The 18,271-nt window shown below is 47.7% G+C and overlaps 1 protein-coding gene across 1 annotated transcript in view; it reads right to left on the bottom strand.

Annotated features, from left to right (window-relative positions):
- CPLX1 (complexin 1) overlaps positions 1-18,271 on the bottom strand; it is a 137,306-nt gene that overhangs the window by 111,504 nt on the left and 7,531 nt on the right. The window contains exons 3-4 of the mRNA XM_066988868.1: positions 16,113-16,862; positions 15,328-15,430 (exon numbers count right to left, since the gene is read on the bottom strand). Of these exons, the coding sequence (XP_066844969.1) occupies positions 15,328-15,430; positions 16,113-16,862 (853 nt within the window). The remainder of the gene's footprint in view (positions 1-15,327; positions 15,431-16,112; positions 16,863-18,271) is intronic.

The following is an 18,271-nucleotide window of genomic DNA, read 5'->3' as shown; positions in this document are numbered from 1 at the left end:
CTTCAGCATAGGTGGACACTTCTTTCATGTGCTGCTGAAATGAAATGGGAATTCAGGCTGGTAAGGAGAGTAAGCAGCTATCTCTGAGCCCATTTTCAGAGGCTGAAGTAGTAAGCAAGCAGCAACACAGCACATTACAACTGGACTTGGTTAATGGAGCTTTTTAGAGCAGGAATGGGTAGGTTTCCTCTATCCCACCATTAGGAAATAGATTTACAGTATCAACTTTCCAGATTGTCAGATACAGAAATAAGAGTAGAAAGCCATCTGCTTTATCAACTGGCAAAATTGTCATGCTTGATGGGACAGGTAGAAATTTCATGAAGGCATGCTGATCGGCTGCAGATGAAAGAGTAACACAGCAAGAGGCAGGGCTGAGCATCCAGCCCACGGAGACAGAGGATACACCTCCCTTCACTTGGAGCTGATGCATAAATTTGGTGCTGGGTCCCACCTACAGCTTGGTCTCTGCTGCAGGTATCTACCTACAGATATCTACCTAGGAGTGTAACTGGACTCTGTCTGGCTTAAGGAATTAGAAATCTCACTGGATCATTTACGTCCTTGAATTTCATAGGAAGAGGGCTTTTATTTCTCAGGTTGTCCTGCAATAAACAGATTTGGTTCTGTTCTGTCCTCTCAGCTCACAGAAGGCTTTAAGAGGAGAAAACAACAGCTGAGTGAACAAATATCACCCTGGCCAATGTCGGTTTCCATTAAACATGAGCTTTACCATGAACCACACATTATCTGGCTTTCTGTTTATTCCTACTTAGCTGTCGTGTACTTAACCCAAAGGATAATTCTGTGACCAAAGACTGTAGCATGGATTGTTTTCAGATGGAGTTTGGTAACTGAATGTGCAAAATCTGCCTGGATAACTTAATTGTCTTCCCCATACCTCTGATGATTTATTACAGTATTTGCAGATGCACCAGAATTATAAATAGTACATTAAAAATAGTGCATCAAAATCATAAATAGTGCATAGTTTCATGGATTCACTTCAAATAAAATGTGAACCCGGCTGTCACTTCATTTGCTTTTTTTCATTGACTTTGGACTTCTTTTGGATTTAACACTCACTTTAAATCTTTTATAAATTAGACCAGTACCTTTTTTTTTTCATACCATGAAATGCACAACTTTTCTTTGAATCACTTTGACATTCCACACTGCCAGCAAAGGCTATTGCGAGATGTCAGTCACCCAAAAGCTACTAGAACTAATGCTTTTCACTTAATCCCGACCATAATTTCCAGTTAACCAAAAAGGCAAAAAATAAATGACTTTATCAACTCGTCTTTTTACATCTGCTTTATTCCCAACTGTAACACAACCAGTTATAATTGACTTGCAGTTTAATCAACTAAGTGGGCCACCCCGTGAGGAAAAAAGGAGAAAAAAATAAGAAAAAAAAAAAAGAAGAGAGAATCTAGGTCACTCTGTTCTTAAGACAACAAAATAGATAATTGCTTCACTCCAAAGCATCAATGCTGCACTTGAGGTACGTCTGAAATCTTATGTAACTAATACTATCTCTGGGTTAGCCAGCCTTTCCCTAATAATGTGCCTCAAAGTCCTCTTCCATGCATATCCAGAAGTGGAGATGGTCAGATGTCACCCATCCTTTTCAGACTGTATGGAAAGAAATACTTAAACCTATGAGATTTCGGGGGGGGGGGGGGGGGGGGGGGGCGGGGAGCGGGGAGGAAGGGGGGCAGAGGGGGTGTAATGAATTTTTTAAGGAGAGGAAGAAAAAAAATGTGATTATTTTCCTTGCATCTGAAAAGAAAAATAAAAAAAGAATAGAAACATTGGTCTTTAGCTGCTGTAGAGTGACAGATCTTTGCCCAAAAGGACATGTTTAGAAAAGCTGATATTTATAACTTATGTAATGCCATATCAGAACAGTGTCCAAGTCTCGGGATGCTGTTGTGCAGAGTCAAGCCCAGAATTTCACTGGCTTATCCAGAGCTTATCTCTGTTGAGGTAGATTAGCTGTCTAATGATGAGCTCAATCACAGTCTTTTAATTAGAAATAATTTTGTAAGCACATAAAAGGAACCTAGTCTTCTACTGCACTAAGCAAAATACACACAAAAGTGAGTCCTAAATAAGTATCAGACAAGTAACCATGTAAGGACCAGCAATAAGACAACATGCCCATAACTGAGAGACAAAAAATTATGGGTGTTCTTAATTCAGGATGGGCAATTCACAATAGTTGGAAGCATCGAAGCATCGAAGCTGACACTCACTGCATGGTTAGATGGTTAAACCTGTGGAGAAGACTCAGGGTATGAGGCAGAGTTAAAATCACAGCAGCTTTGTCTTCACTTTAGCCAGCATGAAAGGAGAACACTCTTGCCTGTGGTGGTGATCAAGAGGATGTGTTTCAGCACCTGTCAGCAAAGTGTCAGCAGATCCGCGAGCACAGCAAGGACCCAAGTCTTGGAAGAGAGGAACTGAGGTCCAGACAGGAACAGTCACCTGCAAGATTTTATCAGATGACTGTTGAAAAGCAAAACCTTCAAGCCCTTTAACCAGAAGGCAACACATTGTCTTTACATCAGGACATCTCCACACAGCCAGAAAAGGGAGCACCTTGACACTGGTTAAGGGACCATGGTGTTCAGAGAGATGTGAACTGCACTCAGATCTCTGCCCGGTAAGTGTGCTCCCAGACTATACAATCACAGAATCACAGAATCGTCTAGGTCGGAAGAGACCTCCAAGATCATCTAGTCCAACCTCTGCCCTAACACTAACAAGTCCTCCACTAAACCATATCACTAAGGGCTACATCTAAACGTCTTTTAAAGACCTCCAGGGATGGTGACTCCACCACCTCCCTGGGCAGCCCATTCCAATGCCTAACAACCCTTTCGGTAAAGAAGTTCTTCCTAACATCCAACCTAAACCTCCCCTGGCGCAACTTTAGCCCATTCCCCCTCGTCCTGTCACCAGGCACGTGGGAGAATAGACCAACACCCACCTCTCTACAGCCTCCTTTAAGGTACCTATAGAGAGCGATGAGGTCTCCCCTGAGCCTCCTCTTCTCGAGGCTAAACAACCCCAGCTCCCTCAGCCGCTCCTCGTAAGACTTGTTCTCCAGACCCCTCACCAGCTTCGTTGCCCTTCTCTGGACTCCATATAAGATCCATAGTCTGCAGAGAGGGACAGCACATTGCTCTTTTCTTCCAGAAGCCAACATCTTACTATGAGAGTGAGTTGGTTTCCTACCATTTGCCTGTGTGACCTTCCTAAAGGCACTCCTCAAGTAATCACAGTTTTAAGGACACTTGGGTAGAAAACTATCAAGCTGTGGGGATTGAGCCTTACAACACTGCAGAAGATAATCTGAACCCAAATCATTCAGGCCTGCAGACAAATTATGCCTCTTTTCCTGGCTGGTCACACAAGGTGGTCACAAGCCAGCATAAGACACACTCCTAAACTACCTACGTAGGCAGATATTTAAATCACCTGAACATGAACCTGAGGCCAGGGAGGGAACAGGACCAGAAACTGAGGAGCACAAACTGAGTCTAACAATCTGCCATCACAAGTAACAGGACGTACTGAGAAAGACATGGAATAGCTTGTTCTCAGACAACCGTTCAAAATCGGCAGGAGATTCCACAGGAACCCCTAGCTCTGAAATGATTTATTTCTCAGCTGTAATGTAAAACAAATGAAAAAGGGTTATTGAAAACAGCAGTGCAGAAAAGCATGCCTCCATGTGAACTGCATGTAGAAGTAATAGAGCTGTACAGAGAAAAAAGACACAAAAACAAAAGTGGAAAAGCAAGTGACAGGTGGGTTAAAATGATCTCAGTGTTTAAAAACATGTCTAATGCCACACATGTATTGTTAGCCAGCCAGAGGGGCTCACAGTTACAGTCCACTTCAGCTGCAGGGCCAAAGCTCCTGTTACCGCATGGGGAATTTCAAGATACTGTTGTTATGTGAAGACCAAAATCTCCGCCTCGGCCAAAACATCACAGCTAGAAAAACATCCGCTGGCACTGTGAGCTTACTTTACTCAGAAGCAAACCACTCGGCTATTCCAGAAATGACTTTGCAAATACACTAAGTTATTTGAAATAACATCCCTTTCGATTTGAATCTGACAGCTGATTTCAGATCACCCTTGGGCCAGCCAGTAAGATGATATGGCTGGCAGACCTTTCCTCCTCACAATACAGACCCAACAGGGATAAAAAGTTTTCAGAAAAAGGAGATCTAACCACAACTGTATGAAAACCTCACCCAGAGGGGTGGCTGCCACTGGTGGTCCCCACTGAGCTGGGTGAGACCCCTCGACCACATCAGAGACTGTCACATATTAGAACAACATCAAAATTGAGTATAAAAACTAAATATCTTTTAAAGAGGATTTTGTTATTATGGAGCTTCTTATAAATGATCAGTCAGAGGCTGTCTGTTCTTTGTTATATATATATTTACAATATATATAAAACATAAACATTACATATTATATATTAATCTCGTAATAAATTTTTTTATATATATATATAACACCTCTGCTACAGAGGTACTCAAGATAGAAAATAATTTGCCTGCCTTTCTGGCCCTATCTCTATAGCATGCACAATTACACTGACACATGTTTTGAAACCCACCTGAGAACCAGCTTCTGTTTCTCCCCACTTCCCCCAGCAGCAGGCTCCCCTCACCACCTCTCTCCTCTTCTGCTAACCAGAAACACTCTTCTAGTTCCTGACTCAAGTATGTTCAAGGCCAATTTATTCCCATTATCCTTTTACCAATATTGTCCTTCACCTTAAGTAGCTCTTCCTTCAGTGCAATGTTTACCTCTCTCATGTATTCAGAGAGAGCAGTTGTGTCCCCTCTTAACCTTTTTCTTCAGCATTTTAATGCATCTCCATGAAATTATAAATTTCCTCTTTCATGTTCCTTTTAATCTATCACTGTGCAGCTTGGCTGATATGGAACAGGAACAGCTGATGTTTAAACTGTGCAGTAAGAAAAATACATAGGGGAAAGTTACATTTGTCACATGAAGAGGGCTTTAAATATAAAGAATGCAGGAGGGGAAAAAAAAAAAAAAAAAAAAGGAAGAGAGAGAGACTTGTCTGTCTCCAAGGGAGGACAGGGTGTTTTTTCCAAACACTCTCACAGGCAGTTTTATACCCAGTTAGAAGTGTGCACAGAAGCAGCTAGGTTGATGTGCTGGCAGTTATCAAGACCTGTGAATAGCTTCTTCTTCTCATCATCATTTTTTAAGAAAAAGATATTTTATTTAATGAAAAAATAAATCTGAATGAAAGTACAAAGAGAAATTGGTTCATTCACAAAACATTTCACTCAGTAAGAGTCACTCATGGATTTCTTCTTTGTCCTTTATTGAGGAAAATAACAATAACTCAAAACCAGCACTAACTTCTGCTGTTCTTTTGGACTGCTTTATTTGCCTGTTTCATCAAAAATTTGAGGGCTTAAACCAAAATCCCAGACCAAACGCTTTGAATTCAAAGTCAACTTGCCACACCCTACACCTGAGCATCACTAGGAATTTCTCAGCCCTCCAGAGACAGCAGGGCAGTCTCAACCTGCAGTAGTACAACAGTTGGACAACAGTTCTTGCAATGCTGCATCTGATGTATAACTGATGGGGAAGCAAAGAAGTTGATAGCGATGTAGCTGGCTGGGGAAGGCTGGTTTTAAAAGAGCATGAAACAGACTGGATGAAACTCTGCCATTTCCAAAGGCAAAAAGAAAATTGCCATGAATTCTTATAAGATGCCTCGGTCCTAAAAATTAATGCTGCTATCGCCATCAAATGCCACGGGCTGTTTTTCTCTTGGTACTGGTGTCAGGGAAGAGTGGCACATGTACACTTAATTCCAGTATAAAATAAAGGGCTGTCACAGATTAAAAACACAGCTGTTTGGATATGATGTCTTAGTCTCACAGTCTTTCAAGTTTGTGCTGAGTGTTTCTCTCCTTGATTGCTGAGAAAATACAAACTGTGTATTTAAAAGCTTTTCATTAAAAAAAATGTTTTAGTAAAACCCTTCCAAAGTCCTCTTGCAAATTAAAATTCTAATTAACACCTGCATTTTCAAGGAATATAGCAGACACACATACTTGGGACAGGTACTGGAACAAAGACTAAGCAGTCCCACAGCTTCTGCCCCTTCAGGAAGCATGCAAAAGGTCTCACAGCAGATGCAATAAAATTGTGGAAAGGAGTCAGAATGAACAAAGAAGTTTCACTGAAAATATCAGGTCAAGTCCACTGAGTCTGCAAGTTCCATTCTGCCAAGAACCAACAAATGGAGGAAGGAGTGGCAGAACAACATAGGATGCTATCACCTTCCCATGAAGAGAAGGGCAGTCTTCAGGTGCCTGTGTCACACTTGTCCCTGTCCTGCTCTAGGGATAATGGAGCCACATACTGTTTCCTATGCAGGGGAGCTGGGAGAATCACCACCTAAACCAGAGAGCAAGTGACTTTCCCAAGGACACACCGGGTTCTCCTACAGATGAGGCCAGCAGTTGAGACAACCAGCTCACACCCAGTTACCTTAAACACAAGGTTCAATCTTCTTTTCTGCTGGTCAACCTTGCCTGGGTTCACTATCAGAAAAGAAGAGGTGAATCCAGGGACACAGAGGTACAGACAGTTCAGCTATCTGCCAGCTTAAGCAGTGACACAAATTTCTTTTGCACACCTTTCCCTTTAATTGTTGTCTGCCTTCCCCTTCATTGCTCCCATTCTCCCAGTAGGCAAGAGTCACCAAAACCGCTCCACCATTACAGACTGGGCTCTGTGCTGGGTCTGGCTGGGATGGAGTTAACTTTCCCTGCAGCAGGCCATACAGTGCTGTGCTCTGCACCTGTAGCTAGAACAGCACGGGTATCACACCAGTGTGCTGTCTATCGGTGAGCAGTGCTGGCACAGCACCAGGACTCCCTCCAAACCCCCCAGAGTCATCAGGCTGGGGTTGTGCAAAAAGTGAGAAAGGTACATCACCAGGGCAGCTGACCTAAACCAACCAAAAGGCATATTCCATACAGTGCATTGTCACATTCAGCAATAAAAGGTGGGGAAGAGAAGGGAGGGCTCTCCTTATGAATACGTCTGTCCCCCCGAACAACTACTACGCATATTGAGGCCTTGCTTCCCACGATGTGGCTGAGCATTGCTTGCTGATGGGGAGTAGAGAATAATTGTTTTCTCACTCTTTGTTTCCACACAGCCTTCACTTTTTTTTTTCTCTTTCTTTTCCCTTTAATTAAATTATCCTTATCTCAACCCATAAGCCTTTTTTTTCCAATCACATTTTCTCCCTGCCCCTCTTCCTTTGAGGAGGGGGATTGAGAGAGAGGTGTGGCAGAGTTTATTTGGCCTTCGATGTGAAAGCACCACATTGTTTTCTTCAATTCCTTCCTTATTTTCCACAGAAGGTATTGCACAGCCCTTTCAATCCCGAGTTCCTGTTGATGTCGCACGTTTGACATTCCTGCAAGGTCAGTATCACTGCAAAAAAGCTGCAAGATTCAAGTCATGCTGCAAAATCATAAGTAGCTGATAAGCAGTTTCACTCTTGTACGTAATGACAAATGCAAATTTCAGTAAGACGCACATCAGAAGTCAGATTAAACTTACTTGATGTATTAATGCATTTCTACAGTGACATTGTCCAACCAATTTGAATCAGCTCATTTAAAACTGCACAAAAAAAAAAACAATTATTGAATTGCACAGTGTGATCATCGATTTGCTCCTAGTAGAGAGATACACGATTTGCTTAAACTGTTTTGTCTCTAATATGCACGGTGATTCATACCAGTGACAGGAGTGCTACCAGTAACCTCCACCATGCCAGTAATTGCAGCTGTTACCCTCTAGCAAACAACATGATTGTCCACTCGGCAACCTGTGGAAATTCTCAGCCTTCTCAGCAAAGCCCTGCGTCCTTCGAGACACGCACACCCATCACTAATGCCAATCTGCAAGAAGCAGAACTAACTAAAGCCACAACTTCGCAACCAAGCCTTGGCAGAGAGAGAATAAGACGGCAGCCAAGACAGTTCTCAAAGCCACAACTTCGCAAATGCTTAAGGTTTTGTGTAGCCTTGACCGAGCACTTGATCCCAGCGCATGTAACAAGCAGTGCAGAGTTGCAGCCTCCCAGTGAGAAGTGTTCAAGGCAGAGAGCTCTCTGCCTTACCACTGGAAGAGAAGAGTTAGAGTGCTCAGAAGAGCCTCAGCGTGCTTCATCTGCAGCTGTTGGAACTGAAAGCAGAAATTTCAGCTGCACACAGGCACTAACATCCCAGAGCCACCACTCGAAGAATTATATCCCTTCCCTAAATGCCTGAGAAGCTGTTGGATCCCCATCCTGGAGACTGCTAGAACCTGTATCTGAACTTTCCACTACCCATGGGCCATAGGCAAACTGATGGCTTACATTTTCAGAGTCCCATTGTTACCAGAACAGTTTGAGTAAATGTCATGCATCATGCACTAGACTCCTGCCCAGCTCCACATCTGCTGCTGCAGATGTTTCCTATGCAGCACAGTCCAAAAATTCAGCACTGACAATTTCAATTTGTGCCAAAAGGATGCAGTCGGTAAGAGAGACCCATGCTCCTCCGGCCTGCAGAATAGCCAACTTTCGTTATGAAAGATATATAAAAAAGAAAAGCCAGAAAGATCCAGGTATATAGATAGATGTTTACATGAAAAGTATGCAGCACTTCCTTCAAAGGGGACAAGAATCAAGAAGCGTCTTCTGTTCTGCCATAACCAAATCCTGGATAAACTCTTTAATGCATGTGAAGTTTCCTCATTTCTCCCTCTCTTCCCTCTCTGTGAGAGAAAGATTCTTGCTCATCCATGTCACTCTACTCCAGGCAGGCTCTTGGCAAGAAAATGCTCAGCAGGACAAGTCTTAGTTAAGTTCTTCCTGGCATATCTCTACAAGCACCAGGCTGAAGGTTGCTAATTTCATGTAAGGGTACTAAACAAGCACGTTCTGTTCTCAGTACCAGCTTACAAATGTGTCAAACAGATGTAAGATCAGAGCAGACAACACAGGTGAAAGCATGAAAACCAACAAACCCAACAGAGGCAAGCAAACAAAACCAAGCTTCCTGAAGAATTCCATAAGAATTCTTCCATAAGAAGAAAGGACTTTGCCAGTGTTTCTCCTCCTGGTTTGGATCATGGATGGAGTAAGTCAGCTGGCCTTTATTTTATCAGTTGTTTCACTGGTATCACCTCTACAACCAATGATCTGCTTCCTTGGAAAACGTCCTCCTCCTTGGCTTTAATGGGAATTCATGAAGAACAAACCAACATCTACAGGTTGCCACGGGAGAATTTGGCATCAAACAAGGAATATTCAGAGCTGCTGTAGATTAAAAGGCCTCGAACGGGTGCAGAACTTATGTTCGCTTTGTTTTTCTGAAGCGGACACACCTACATAGGATTCTCCTTTCTACCCTCTTCTTGGTAACAGACATCACGATTGCGCTCAGCATAATCCAATTGCTTCAAGAAAATCTCTTTACCAGCAGTATGCATTAAAAAAAAAAAAGCCAATAAAACCATCCTTTCTGAAAAATGTATCCATCAGATATCAATGCTACCTCTTCATCTAAAAATGTCATTAAAATGCACATACTCAAAGCATCAGACAAAGTAGAAAGGACCTAGAAGATAGTGGATCATCAGCATAAACATGCTGCAGTCCGAGGTTGCAGCCTTCATCTTATGCTCTTACTCACTTAAGAATTTAGGAAGAAGTTATCTGAGAACAGAGGCAGATGGGCCCCCAACATTCACCAAAGGCTGCAGTGGGATGGAGGCCTCCTGCTTCACCTCTGAGATTCTCCAGTCTATGATTTGGAAGCATCTGACTGCAAAATGAAATACCTCATGTCACAAATTTCCAGGATTGCAGGCAGTGAAGACCCCTGCAGCAATTACCTGCACTTCTTCTGGGCACTACAGCATACAGTTCTGCATTATGGTTTCAGCCCTGCCCCAGGACCTCACAAGCAGTGGAGCACAGCTAACCTGATGGATGAGGTCCCAGAGAAGGAAAGGATCAGCAGGGAACTTCAGATGTGAGAGATGAGGCTGAGCTGAGGAGGAGAAGGCAGAAACCACTGTGCCTGTTCCACGCTCTGTGCCACAGTGGACAGGTCTGTGTTGCCTTTAACAGTGCTCTATCTTACTGACGTCTCCAGGACAAATCAAGGACTTAATCCGCACATCACAAACAAGTGAAGTGAGATAAATGCAGCAGCAAAACATGCGCTTCATAAGCCACACAGAAGGCAGCTGCTAAGACGTTGTTAAACACTAGCACAGTTTCCATCCAGGCTTATCTGCCCTTCACACACACTCACATCTTCGCTAACATAAGCTTAGCACAGGGTCTCCTCTTGCAGAGCTTATGGACATTGATTAAATCCTATTATCTTCGGGAGGGTTTAATCCCTGCCTACCTTCAAGAACAGGGGGATTCCCTCTGAATTGAGTTTTGTGTTATACCTAGCTGAACCAAAGCGGCAGCTGGGGGACAGAAAGGAGTAAGTCCCCTCTGCTGACACATTCCAGATGGCAATCTGGTTGCGTTTGTCTTCTGCCTACAGTATTTTAAGAATCCTTGTGAACAATTCTCCATTTCATCTTGATGGATAAAGAAGTGAATGCCAAGCAGCAGTCCTCACTCTAAGCTGCTGCCAATAAAACAGAAAATCATGCCCATAGTACAGCCCAGTGAATATCTAAACAGAAACACAAGTCTGTTCTTCCTCCTGCATGGGGCTTGCAATGCACAATGAATTCATGGGATTAGGGCAGCCTGAAGAAAGAATTTAGACAGCACCCTCTACATGAATCATTACATGAAGTAAGTTACATGAATAATACACGGGCTGACATTAGGAAAAGTGATTATTTAAGACAGGCATCCCAGCTACACATTTCTCCTGTCTGGTGATAAAAGGCGCACATTAAAAGGGCCCTGCAATACACCATTGTAAAGCAGCACAGGAGCTATTGTGGCTGTTCTGTAACATCCACATCTTCACAGCCTTCTGGCCTGCACAATGCCAGTTCCTGCCGTAAGAAATTCTCTCTTTCTCTTCAATCACATCATGATCTCAGACATCTCAGACAAATCTGCTTCACCTCCCCATGGGCTTTCCCCTTCTCTTTTTCCATATGAAATGCCTAAGTTCCTTGGCCCTTAAGTCTCCCAGTAAAAGGAAGGTAGCTAGCAGAGCTTCATGAAGGTTAGTGTCTCTTCTGCTTCAGCCCAGTTTCTCTGTTTGTCCATACCACAGTGGCAAAGGAAGTGAGCCAGTTCAGTATGACTTGGTAGACAGATGTTAATGTACCTCTTGCTTTCACACAAGCAATGCAGAGGTAAATGATGTCCAGTGAAAAACATCATGGCTAAATTCTTCTAGGGACCATTTCAGGGGCTCCACTGCCAGCTTTTTCCTGGGAAGTCATGCACCTTGCTTTACTAATCATGACGATAATCCTCCAGAGCTCTGACCTGACTTGCAAAAGAGCGATCCTAGTGTAAAATGCAATCATGCAGTCATCCTGGTTGTGTTCACTTAGTGATCTGCCACAGGAACAGGAAAATGACCAGTATACACTTAAGTCAATGCCTGCTGGTGTGGGAGAGCTCTGATCAGGGGCAGGGGTATAAAACACCCTTTTGCTGTCTCTGTCGCTTCTCTGGAAGAGACAGCAGTGATTTTAAGCCCCCAGGTTTCCTCTTGCTGTTTTCCTCTTGTCATCCCACACAGCAAATCAGAATCATGACTGCATTTCAAATCTGTGGTGCCTGCACTGTCACACAAACAGTAAACGGGGGGACTTTTGACAAAGAGCGCTGAAATGTGCTGGGTAGAAAAAAAAAAAAAAGCCATAGAAACCAACTGGCCAAATAAGCTAATAATTTGCAGTGCATTTCCTGGACCACAGCCCCCACTACTGATGAAGGGGTCAGAGGTTTTACCTTGAAGATGCCAGGAATTTGCAAAGACACATCTCACTCCTGCCAACAGCAAGGCAAAGTCTCTGCTGCCAAGGCTAGCAGCAAAATCCCAGTGCTGGCAGCACAGCAGAAGAGAGCTCTCCACTGCACAGAAACAGCAGGCTTCTGCAGACCCCCTCTAACCACGAGTCAGGGAAATAACACATTCTGTTTCAGCAATACAATAACCCGCCAAACTAATTTCACAAAACCCCAATCCTCTAGAGTCACACAGGCTCCTAAACAAAGCAGCCCTACACTACACAAGATATCTGCTTTTCCTTGCCTGCTAACTCATCTCACCCACCTTTCAAAACACCTTCCTGCTTACTATACCCTATGACTGTCAAAACTCCAAGGAAAAGCAGATCTGATCATCAGATGCCATTAGAGACTGAGGAAACACCCTCAGAGGTTGCTTCAAAGGCGGTGGGAAAACTCCCACAAGGAGTTTCCTCCTAAGGCCACTGTTTACTAATGAAGCGAAGTGTGAGACCTTCTCTTCCTCCAGAAGGGGAGTGAGGAGGTGGTAAAGCCCTGATGCTGTCCTTCCCGTACCTCCTCTGATCGCGCCAGCAGAATGCAACCTCATCCCAAAGTCCTCACACGTTTCAGAGCTCTGCAAAGTACTGAACGGCAGCAAAAGGCTCTCCCTGCAAAAGCATCCCACCTGCAAGCAGGTGTCAGACCCAGGCTCTTAGCTCTGGCCTGAGACCCATTTTGGTGCTGGATGCCTGGGAGAGGAAATGCCATGCACTCGTGCTCATGCAAGGAAACCCAGCTGGCCCCTAGCCTTTGCGAGGTGTCCCCAGGTGAGACAGTGAAAGAGTTAAGCAGTCATGGCTGCAGGTGGTCTGTGGGCAATACCTATAGCAGGCCTGACCCTCTGCAAATTGGAGCGGCCCTTACTGCCAAAATGAGAATATTTCTTTTTCTTTCTTCCACGAATGCAAGAAGAGGCTTTGAAGATAAAATACGAATTTTTGAAGAACAAAGCAAACAACAAACAAACAAAAAATAAATAAAAGCAACAACAACAAAAAAAAAAACAACAAGCAAGCAGCAAAAAAAGTTCAGAGGTGTTTTGGGAAAAGACATGTAAAATTGAAATCGCACAGTCACAGTCTAATGAAAAAGCTTGCTAGCAGGCCACACAATGCATCCTGTCCAAAGCAAGTCTGTCACCCACCAGAGGCTGGGTGCTTTGCTCAGTTTGGGCATCTCTTTCTGGCTCTCAGAACTGGCAGACAAAAAGGGATCTGGCCCCATAATTAAGGAAATAAACTGTAACTGTTGGCCCTCAGATCGCTGTACCAATGCAGCCAGATTACAGTGCTTGCATCAGCTGGGGCTTGAACACCGGGTGGGAAACCAGTGTCCAAAAGCACTCTTACTTTCTACAATACATTTGCCTCAGGAGATAGCGTTTTTCCTCTTCAAAACTATTTCCAATTTAAAAATAGGTCTCTGTTTAATGAATTACCACTTCCTGGTTTTTACCACTCTGCAGTCTTCTCCTTTATCAAGCAAGGGGCAAGAGCCAGGCACATTTTGCTAATCCAGTAGGTCGTCTGGCAGAAGATCTAGTGCCCTGGGCAGCATCTTGTTTGAGACACTAGAAATTCAGACTTCACCAACAGATGCTTTTTGGATTTGCCTTCTCATCATCTTCTATTATAATGCAAATCCTGACCCTGGCGTGAAATATTATGTTAGAATGAATGTCTGCCCAGAGTAAATGCTGTTTAGCACAAGCACACACTGCTTCCAAGTCTGGCTAGTCACTACACCACAAGAAAAGGCATGCATCTCAGCTGTTACTCCTTTGCTGCAACCCTCCTCCCCCTGCCTTTAACTGCAGTCTCTAAGCAGTTATTTCCCCTTAGTGGATTGCCCGATCTCCAGCTGCACTGGCTAGATCTCCAGTTTTCAGGTACACTTGTTCACTCCTGTGTAAGCAACCTCATTCACACTGTAGAGAACAGTGCAAAACCTGCTGTCCTCAAAACTATTTCTCCCTCAAAACAGGGACCAAAGAGTAATGTGGTGTAACACTGCTACCACAAAAACAGTTATCCTCTCACATAGGGTCTTACTTGCTGGCATAAAATACCAAGATACAAAGATACCTTTCTTCTCCAGTTTGCTCTTCCCATTCAAAACACCCCAATGAAAATCAGGGATGCTTGCTTTGTTCTTAACTACTCCCTTCATGAAAAAACACAGTTCTTTCCTTTCAAAGATGAAAAACATGTTTCCACGCCACAGAAAACAGTCCTGCAGCAAATGTCCCTATCATGTGTTGAAAATGCATATGATATCAATAACACCATGCATGAAATATCCCCTCAGTCCCATGACTACAATTTCACCAACGAAGGAAAATTAATGGAAGGTGCACACATCACAGCACAAACGAGAATGATCAGAACCACATCGTGGATCTCCTCGGAGGCCAACCAGCTCCCAGTGGCAGCCTGTGTTCAGCATCGTCCCATTGACAGTCTTGCTCTGGCTGAGCGTTCAGGCTGAGCAGCCCAGGAAGGCAGCACAACTGCGGCACAATTCTCTCCCCCACGCGGCCGCCTTGCCGACTTCCCACTACCAGGTGAAAATAATTCATCGCACATGGGAGGAAACACATCGAAACTGTCATAGAGGTCTGCCACAGATCTACATAGGTTGTGAGGGAATACTTTATTATTGTTCCCCTGCTTATTGCAGCAATAATATTAATAATAATAATAAAAAAAAACCTTCTCCAAATACCAGGTACAAAAATTCCCTGCACTGGCCATTCTTTGTTCAAGGTCTGGCCAAGGTCTGGCAGGAGTTTGGGAAGGGGGCTCCCCCACACACAACTTGCTACTCTTTCTTTGGGTTTCCTCTGGCTAAGCCTGTCTGCAGCCCTTGTAATAGCTGCCTCGGTGGACAGGGAGAAGCAAAGCAGGGCCTGTGCACCGTGCATGCGGCCAGCAGGTAGGGGCCAGCTCAGGCGTGACCCAGGACCTGCACCTCGGGTGCGGGAGGCCTCTCCCATGGCATGGGGTTTTAGTCCCTGCTTGCTGCTGCCCTCTCCTGCCCAGATTCTTCACACACTTGGCTCTGGGATCATGAATCAGTGGCTGGCATGCTCCTCTGCGGTTCCCAAACACCTCTCCCAGCTGCGGGCCCTGCCAGGGGCTCTCAGCAGCCCGTCCCCTGTCTTGGTGAGTGGGAAAAGGGGGGGACGCGAGGCCCCCCGCGTGCCAACCACACTTACCTCCTAAGGCTTGTTTCATGACAAAATCCATGGCGATGGCTTGGGGGTGCCGCCCAGCTTCACACCTCGCATGCACAGAGGCCGGGGCTCCGCGGAAGGCAGCCTGCAGGGAGGCACAGACACGAGAGGCTCGGTGCCCCCGGGAGGAGGACAGGCAGCCTCCCGGCCCTCCCCAGCCCCTCTCCCGCAGCTCTCCTCCCCTCCACAAGTTTCCAGCCCCGGCCCCGCGGGACGAGGCAGCCCCGGCCCCGGGGGGAAAGCCGGGGGGACGGCGGCGAGCCCGTGGGCGCAGTGCCTCCCCCCGCAGCCGGGCAGCAAGGCGTGAAGGCAGCCCTGAACTTTCTCCCTCGCCGCCTCGGTGCCGGAGGGGGCGTTTGAAGGTGAAGCGCTCCGCAAGTGCCCGGCAGGGCGAGCGGGGGCAGGCGGGCGGCGCCTGGGCATCCCGGCGGCCGTCAGGGCGAGCCGGGGCTCGGGGCGAGCTGCCCGTGTGTCCCCCCGGGGGATACCGCCACCGCCAACCCCACCGTGCCGGCGCCGTGCCAGCGAGCGGGCTGCATCCCTCCCGGGGAGAGCATCCCCTCCGCGCAGCCTGCTGCTTCCCTCTGCTGGCACCGGCCGCGGGGAGCTCGGCTGCCGCCCCCAGACCCGCACCGGGCACCGGGCGAGCCTCGGGGCTGCTCGCCGAGGGACCCGGGGTCGCCCTGCCCGCTCCCCTCCTCTCCGCGCTGCCCTCCCGGCACGGCCCGGCCCGGCACGGCTCGGCTCGGCTCGGCACGGCACGGTACCTCGCTCGGCGGCGGGTGTGCGGTGCTGTGCAGTGCCGTGCGGTGCCGAGCCGGCGGCAGGTGCCCGCGGGCTGCTGGGGAAGTTGCGGGCGCGGGGCTGGAGGGGGAAAAGAGGGGACGAGTGCGGAGCTTCTCCCTACTTTTCCCCCGCGCTCCTCTTTTTATCACGGGATTTCCGGACCATCCCACCGACACGGTCCCTCCTTCCTCCTCCCCCGCTGCCGGAGCCGGGCTCTCGCCCTCCCCCTGCCTCCGGCTCGCCCGCCCCTTCCCTGCGCAGCCCTCGCCCCTCGGTGCCCGCCGCCGAGCGGGTCCCTGCCCGGCCGCGGGGGGGTGCGTGTCCCCGGCCGCCCGCAGGAGCCGGGCATCCTCGCCGCTTCGCCCGGCGGGGGTGGGGATCGGCCCGCTGGTGTATTTTGCCGCTGCTGCCTCGCATCGCCTCGGGAGCCGGTGTGAGCGCGGCGGTGTGCCGGGGGAGATCTCGGCAAAAACGCCCTCCTGCGAAAGGGGGAAGGTGGTGGAGCAACCCGCGTCCTCCGTGCCGGGTCCTCCCCGGAGACCCCTTCTGGTCCCGGGGGTCCTGAAGGAGTTGCAGAGGCAGGGATGCGGGCAGGGAGCGGCGCCTTGGCGTCCCTCCTCCTCCGCCTTGGTCTTTACTGAGAGGGACGGCCGGCTGCTCGGCTCCCTTCCCTCCCTCACCCTGCGCCGTTCGCGTCCCGGGAGGGGACGGGCGCTGCGCCTGGCCGCCCCCTGTCACCAGCGGGAGAGGAGGGACCGCGACCCCCGAGGCACCCGAGGGACCCAAGGGATGGGGCAGCAGCGGAGCCGGCGGCCGGGGGAAGCGCTGGCACAGAGCCCCGTTGGGCGACCTCGGCTGAAGGTCGGGGAGGGCCCCGCGGGGGCAGGAGGGGTCCGGCGGGCACGGCAGGAGGGCACCGGTCCCCTCCAGGGGCCGCGGCGCCTCCTCGGCCCGGGGAGGTCCCGGGTGGCTGCTGCAGGGACGGGGCGGGGGGCGCGGTGCGACGCTGAGGCCGGCGCCTGCCCGCCGGGGTCTGACCCGGAGAGCTCCCAGAAAGTCACCTCCAGCAGAACCCGATAGGGAGCTCCGCTGGGTGTGCTGCACCTCTGCTGACAGCCTTCGGAAAATCAAAAATAATAATAACGAAAGGGGGTGGGGAAAACACACAAGCCCTCTTGTTTCAGTCCCTAACTCACCCCCTATGCGCCCAGTCCAAAGGGCATGTGGGTGGGTACCTTTCTGATGCTCTGCTCTCCGTACTCACTCTACCAGTGGCTCAGCAGAGCTATGCCAGATAGCTAGACCAGAGAAGTGAATCTGGGAGCCCACTGAAGGTGTGTACACAGGTTTCCTGTCCAATTAACGTGGTATTTCCAGGCCATGTCTTTCCTCCACCACCCCCACCACCACCACCCCCTCTTCTACCCCCTACATTGTTTTGAGCAGGGTTTATAGTTTGGGCCCATCATACAACAGCTCACATTCTTCATTCAGCATGTGGTTGCCCTTGGAGAGAACAACAGTGTGCCTTCCCCACCCTTACTAAACCTTAAGGTGCTCACCTTGCTCCTATATCCTGGAGTCTGGGAAGGAGAAATTCAAATGCCATCAAAAACAAGGATCAGAGAAGCGTGGGCTAATATTTTCAACACCTAATTGCCTAAAAACATTTCCTTTTCCCTGCTTTGAGGTGGCCTGGAATGTGCTACATCAAGGAGCTCCTGTATCAGGCAAGGGTCACCACAGCTGAGAAATGTCATCCTTCCTGTTCACAGGATCTTTAGCTTTTGCTTATTTATACATCAGGCTTAGCAACTGCAGATATTCTCCCCTGTGTGCAAAGGAAAAGTGCTGTCATTCACAGGGACTTTCACAAGTCAGGAAAAGCAAGAGGCACATCAAGAAGACCCTGAGAGATCCTTGAGCCTCTCATTGATCAGTTTAGAGCTGCTAATCTGTCCCTAGAACTCCATCCAGCTCACCCTCCAAAGGTTCTTTATCCATGGCCTGGTCCCCAGACTACTTCCAATTTTTCCAGGCTATACAGCTGCCAGGGAAAGCCAAGACACATGACTCACAACACCCACCACTTCACAGCTCCCTTTGCTTCATAAGAACAAGGCACAGGATCACCAAACTA

Source organism: Anser cygnoides, chromosome Z (assembly GCF_040182565.1).
Source record: "Anser cygnoides isolate HZ-2024a breed goose chromosome Z, Taihu_goose_T2T_genome, whole genome shotgun sequence".
NCBI classification, from domain to species: domain Eukaryota; kingdom Metazoa; phylum Chordata; class Aves; order Anseriformes; family Anatidae; genus Anser; species Anser cygnoides.
Note: the sequence above shows the minus strand (reverse complement) of the source record. Positions and strands in the feature narration are given on the sequence as shown.